The sequence below is a fragment of the Pholcus phalangioides genome, unplaced genomic scaffold, assembly GCF_987345545.1.
Source record: "Pholcus phalangioides strain wild (caught in Gottingen) unplaced genomic scaffold, Ppha-v1.0 ptg000010l_1, whole genome shotgun sequence".
Taxonomy (NCBI): domain Eukaryota; kingdom Metazoa; phylum Arthropoda; class Arachnida; order Araneae; family Pholcidae; genus Pholcus; species Pholcus phalangioides.
This window is the reverse complement of record NW_028301603.1, coordinates 34,012,589-34,019,690: the sequence shown is the minus strand read 5'-3', so window position 1 is coordinate 34,019,690 and position 7,102 is coordinate 34,012,589. Positions and strand designations below refer to the sequence as shown.

General features: G+C 33.8%; 1 protein-coding gene across 1 annotated transcript in view; it reads right to left on the bottom strand.

The window, feature by feature from the left end:
- Window positions 1-7,102, bottom strand: part of LOC149081328 (complement receptor type 2-like) — a 123,588-nt gene continuing 116,486 nt past the window's right edge. Inside the window, exons 20-21 of the mRNA XM_089238318.1 lie at window positions 3,179-3,415; window positions 1-229 (exon numbers count right to left, since the gene is read on the bottom strand). Of these exons, the coding sequence (XP_089094444.1) occupies window positions 72-229; window positions 3,179-3,415 (395 nt within the window). The 3' untranslated portion in view covers window positions 1-71. The remainder of the gene's footprint in view (window positions 230-3,178; window positions 3,416-7,102) is intronic.

Sequence of the window (7,102 nt, the reverse complement as noted above, 5' to 3'; positions counted from 1 at the left end):
CTTTCCCATAATGACATGAGATTACTTACATATATAATGTTCAAAATGCTGAATGTTTCTCCTTGTATTTATCAAGAACAAGGAGGTGGAGTACTCCATGTTCCATAAGCCATGCAATAAACGTACCTTGTCTGATAAGGACACTGGCCATCATCATACACACATTCATCTGCAAGTTGCTTACAAGTTTTATTAGCTACATAAGGATGTTCTTTGCACCAAGGGTGATCTGAAAAAAATTTCAAAGACTGATAAATTTTATGGAATTGGATATTTTTTTATCAGCAACGTATTAGCATTCATAAGGTGGCTAGATATCCCAGTTTTTCACTACTTTTTTTGCTCTGTCCCGAAAGATTCTTTCGAGATGCCTGTTTATCCCGGGTTTTTGCTTGTGCAATGAAATAGAATTATTTTCAAACGTTTTTCCAATTTAACTTTAAGCTTTGTTAGATAATATGCTAGGAATTTATTATTTCTTTGTTACATTTTTGGAATGTTAATATCTTATGCAACCAAAGGACACCGAACCCATTTTGAACCATTGTAGGCTCGTTTACATGTGCAATATTGGGGTGTAAAATACGACAAATTAACGCTCTGCTATCATACTATAAGTCATCATACGTCATTCAGGTCATCAGATTGTTCTACAATATGAGCTCCTGACTCTTCAATTATTTTTAGACAGCAGAAAAAATAGCATTAGGAAGAACTAAAACAGCAGTAATAGTCAAATCAGTATTAGCACCTGACACGACCAAGAAAATATGTGATGATCTTGTAGGTGCTTACTATTATGGTATTTCTACGATACACTGTGATGAAAAAATATTCCTCTTAACTGTGCAATGTTTCACACCTGAGAATTGTATGATAGTAAGGTTACTTGAACTTGATTCCTTGCCAAATGAAATGGCTTCTGAAATAACAAAGTATTAACATTGATAAATGTAAATGCATAGCATTCTGCTAATACAGTAAAAACACTTTTAATGCACACCCCTCAGACGCAATCACTCTTCTTTTATGGCCATATAATGATTTCCCCGTATAATAAAAATGTTTTTCAAACCCCTGATTAATAGTAACCTCTATTTTATGGACAAATGTTTTGATCCTACAGGTGTCCAAAAAAAAAGAGAGGTTTTACCACTAAGCCATTTTAACACACATCCCTCAGATGCGGTCACCCCTTCTTCTAACGGCCAAATAATTTCCCCTTGCAAAAATAAAAGTATGCATTTCAAACTCTTAAATCACGTTCACCCTATTTTACTGACAAATTTTTCATCCCACCAGTGTCCAAAAAAGAGAGGTTTTACTGTATTAAAGAAATCTGACATTGCCCCACCTTTGCTACGATATGGGGCATAAGCCAGTTATTTCATAAGCTCATAAGATTGAGATTGTCTCTTCTAGGGAAAAGTGTTTTCAGTGTCAATCTAATTATTTCAATCTGTTTTACATTATGCACTTCAGCACAAAGCACTGCTATAAAAGTTCACCCTAAAAATATTTGGAGTCCTTGGAATGAATTAATCAATTTTATGTTGATTCCTATGAGAAGGAGGGGATTTCGGTTTATGAACAGACTTCCAGAATGAATTAGTAAGTTTGTAACTTGGTGGTCGACTGTTCGTAGGAGCATGGACATTATAATACGAGTCTAAGAATGCTTAAGTCTCTCCCCTCCTGGTCATTTATGAATATATAATGTAATGCATCTCACCCCTCATGACATACGACCTTCAATCATGTACAGCCCCCCCCCCCCGTATTCGCGGGGGTGACCGCGAATACGGGAAATCCGCGAATAACCGAAACCATCGGTTTTTCTTTGTATAGCTCTTTATTGAACAGCTTGAGAAGAGCACGGTGACGCAGAGGTAGATTTAATGTAAAAGAGGGTGCAGGGATTGTTGGCGATGTTTTCTGAAAGAACATTGTGATTTCTGTTTGCCGTTTCTTATTCTTAATATCATCAAATATGTTGGAATATAATGACAAGGATTCCTCTACCAATTTTTCTACATGTGAAGAACTTACCATAGATGATCTATGTCATGAAAACAATCTATTGCTGATTTGAACTTGCGAAGCCCTTCCGCTATGTTACTCATGGTGAACTTGCCATCCACTTCTTTATCTGCTTCCTCTGGTACCGCTTAGGAGCAGTCAACTGCATTAATTCCTCCTCGGTCACTGCTTAAATGCTCCTCTCTGAATTGCTATTAATTAGCTGTGTTCGACTTCCTCTACATCCATGTCATTGAACCCTTCTCCACCCACCTGTTTCGCTAAAATGACAATGTATTTTATAATCTCTTCAGTTGGCTCTGCATAAATGGTTGTTTAATGGAGCACACATTGTGGCCAACGGTTAATTTTACCTGAAGTGGCTGTTTCTATCTCAGGAGCTGCCACAGCTCTAGTGATGACAGTAATGTCATTAGCGAGCCATCCTAAACATGCATAACTCAAATTTTGTAAACAAAACACATGAATGAAGATTTCTGAGTGTTGGGTCACTTGAGTGGTCTGGAATCCTGCCGTGGGTCACTTAAGTGATCGTGAACAGTGCCCCGACAAACCAGTCACGGCCCAGGCTCTGTCCCTCCAAGGATATAAGCCTTTTACCCTTGCGGGTTGGGTCGCGCTGGGGAGTGCCCCAGGCCACTCAAGTGATATAGGAATGTGCCATACATCGCTTAAGTGAAGTGGAACAGCAGAGCGAGGGATGCGTAGTCGGAAAATGTGCCGCTTATCATTTAAGTGATCTGGGAATGTGATGCAAGCCATTTGAATGACCTGAAACTGTGCCACAGGATCTCTTGAATGATTAATTGGACTTTTCAAGTAACAACAGAAATTTAATTCATTTCTTTTTAGTTTTGCTATTTGCATTGTTTTTGACCCCACATTCTGTGGAAATGAAAGATTTTGAAATACGTTAGAACTTCAGTTTCTTGAAATATTAATAGATAATGCTATAATTGAAATATTTAAGGTGTGAATCTGAATGACACAACATTTTTAAATGTCACAATAATTTTGGAATTCCATTTTTTTTCCTCCTATTTTTTGTCAATGGTGTTCCTATTTTTCCTACTTTTTTTTCTAAATTTTCACTTCAAGGCCTGTGAAAGCCAATATGCAATATGTTGTAGATACTTACTTGGTAAAAGTTCACAGGTTCCAATGTCATGAAACACTACTTCACTGCCTACACCTTCTTTCCAGACACAAGTTATGATAGATCCAGAAGGTGGAACAAGAAAAGGATCTGCACATTCAGCCACAAAACCACCCGTTTCCAGTGGTATAATCGTGTCTGGATTCCGTCCTTTTTCTATTGCATACAGTTTGGGATCGCAAGGCCTTTCTGTCATTTTCGAACAATCTGGTATCTCTGCTGTAAAAGAAAAGCAGCTTTTATGGTGCAAATGTTCATTTCAGAATTTGCATCAAATGTATGAAAGATATAAAATGTAGATCTGCTACCTTTTCACATTTGTGATAAAACGTCAAGCATTATGAAAGTGCAATTTCTGTGCAAAAATATTTGTTTCATGTTATAGGCAACATTGATAAGAATTTTATGGGATGAAGAAAGAAAACATAGTCCAACAGAAATTTGATTTTTTAAATGTTACCTTCATAATGACAATATGATGTCTTTAGTGAAGTCAATTCAAGGGTAGGGGGAAAAAAAAGTGGAAAAAAGAACAAGTTGTAAAAAAAAAATTACTAATGTCATAATGTACAATGGATCAGGAGGCAAACTTTTCCCACACATTTCAAACGGTACTCGCATCTTCTATGTGTTTCTAATGGCACAATGGAAATGGTGGATCTAGATATTTATAGTCAGAGCGCGATTTAACAAACTCTGATTCAACTAATTCCTCGATTTAATGAATTAAAAACTAGAGATGGGATGAATATTTTGCTTCTATTCAGTATTTCGCCTATTTGGTCCTTTTACCAAATATTTGGTTAGGCCAAATAATGCTTAGGTTTTGGCTGGATATTTGGTTACATCTAAGTATATACATCAAACTGATTTCAAAAAATATTAATTGGAATTTTCTTATAAATTAAAAATTTACTGATTATATTTTATTGTGTGTGGTGTATAGCCCCTTTCCCTGAAAGAGGTTATGTCAGAGTGAATTTGTAGGATAAGGAAAACATGCAATTGAAAACAAAATCAGACTGCATTAAGGTGGAAGTTAACAGTACAGTTTAACACTGTTTTTATGCTGTTTTACTCACATTTAATGCTGTTTTAAATTTGAATATCTCAGCGATTATTGTATTAAAAACATGGATTTTTTTTCTTTACGACAACAGAAGAGTCAGGGCAACAACTTTTTTAACAGGGTTTTTGGGCACACTGGGACTGTATAAAAAGTTATTTCAATATAACTATACCACCCCTTGAAACATTAATAACATATCTGAGCACTACATATTACTTGGATACTTTTCCTAATTGGAAGTATGCCTCTAGGATTAATGGTGCGCCAATAAATTGTCATATGCCTTGTTACCTATGCACCCTGTGTATATTACACAAGTTCACTAACTGAAGGGGCAAACGCATAGACAAGAAATGTATTAAGCTACTGAACGGGGCAAAGAACATTCAAAGACGAAAAAAATAAGAAAATATGTCAAATTTTATTCTACAATACTAGTTGAGAGTTAATAATGGTTGAAATTTTCTTAATTACATATAAAATTGTTAAGAAGTGTTGAAAAAAAATTGATTCTGTAAGTAATATTAATATATATATATATCGTAATTAAATTTGACTGTCAGTAAATCATGGCAATAAAACTCTTTGAATTACCAGTTTTTTAAATATTTATTTAAACAATAAATTGTGCAATTAAAATTCAATATCAATCATTTGAAATCACCAATAATTTCATTTTCAATTAGAAACACCAATTTATAATTGTGATGAATTTTAAGAAAGATGATATTTGGCCGCTGAATATTCAGTATTTGGTAATTTCGCCAAATCACTATTTGTCCCATCCCTATTAAAAACCTCAATATTAGGAATGTTTTGAGCTATCCACAAAATTTTTCTTATTTCTCGTCACCCAATTCCACAATCCTAAGATTTGACTTCCCAGGAACAGACTTTCAACCCAGGATATGAAAAAAAATTGTTAAAAATTAGATGTTTTTGAATTAAATTGGATGTTTATGATTAAAATTAAATGACTGCTTAGTAATTAAAACAAATCTTTTGTTAATCATTAAAAATTCATATTTTCATATCATCTAACTTCATTTTTCTCCTAATCGTTCAAATTTAATTCATCATTAATGAATGAACTGCAAATGAACTATGAGCAAAAAATATAAATACCAAAAATTTGAGTTTATGTAACATAATTGAGCCCAAATTAACTTCATGGATTAACATTTTTCTTATAGAAAGTGCTTTTATTCATGAGTGCCCCCCTCCAATTAATGTGAATGAGTAGTGGCAACTCAATATCACACATATGGTATAGGTATTTCAATTCACTCAATGTACAACCAAAGGGCCATTCAGCATCAACTAAATACAACAAATTCTATTGACAAGATTGTTTCTTGCGCAATCTGTGGATTTGTTTCTGACTTGATGTTGCTTAATAGTTTACACATTTTTATTCTTTGACAGATTTAATGTGTTTTGGTAAAGAAAACTTGAAATTTTAATATGAAAAGTAAAGTCGAGAGACCAATGATAATTATGATGGTTCAATATCTACAGTCGAATTCCATTTTAACGAACGCCAAGAGACCGGAAGAATCACTTCGTTATAAAGGAATTCTAGGTTACCTAGTATTGTTCTTCTTATTTGGGGGATTAGAAAAGTGTTCGTTTAAACAAAATTTTCGCTTTAATGGTATTCGTTAAAACGGGAGCGACTATTATTATTTGGAATCAGCAATTAGTTCATAGAATTCACGGCTTTATGCAAAAAATTATTTCTCTGTTTTTTAATTGGGGAACCCTATTGCCACATCGTAATGCATTGAAAATACTTAGTGCAGTTTAGCTAAGTTCAACTCCCTATATTTTTTTACAATTTTTTCCACGTACAAAATTCAGAAATAGAGCAGCTTTCTTTCTTTATTGTACCTAGGGATGAAGTTCAAATCTATATTTACAACTTGTTTCCCCCCCCCCCCATAGTTCTTCTATGCTTCTTTTAATCACGAACTTTTCAAATATCAATAACACGAATACTATACCAGGGGTTACTTTTACTTCATAATCATTGAAGTTATGTAAAAAAAAAAAAAGTTTTTGATTTAAATGAATGATTTTTTTTAATCAAGTGATTTTAATCATTATTTAAATCAAGCTGATTAAAATCGCTGTACCTGGCTTCAGCCTGTTTTTACTTTTTGAGTAAAGGAGACAATAAAGCCATTCAGAATGTGTGTAGGAAGGTTTCAGCAATTGGTGCACACCAATACATTAAAAAATTATACTGTCTGCATGTTTAGAATCAGTAATGAAATAAAGTTACTACTTCAAAAGTTTGTACTCTGTCTTGGCAAACAAATAATAGTGGGTCATCTGAAGAGGAAAAAAATTCAATTACCAAAAAATAACAAGTTTGACAGAATTTGATAAAAATGTTGGACGTTTTGAATAATTTCTATCAAGTAATTTTTTTCATGCTTCATGACTTTATTTTTTTTTTTTCTTTTTAACTGTTTTCATAAATAAGTTGTGACAGTAACCCCCAAAGTAAGCTTTTAAAATTTCACATTTCGAGTGCGTTTATGCCCCTGATCAATATGACCTCAATTCAATGGTTTCCTCAATTTATGAATGAATTTTTTTTCTGATTCGTTAAATCAGAGTTCGACTATACCATATTACCCTGCATTGGCCGACATACAGGGAACCATCGAGGGACACCAGCATGCGAGAAATTTGAGTTACAGATTCCAAATAATTCTCAAATATCTAGACTCAAAGAATCAATTGAATTGGCTGATTCAAAACTTGTCTGCTCTATACATTTTAGGATCATTGACGTCACGACAATGCGAAAGCTCACGTAAAATCTAATT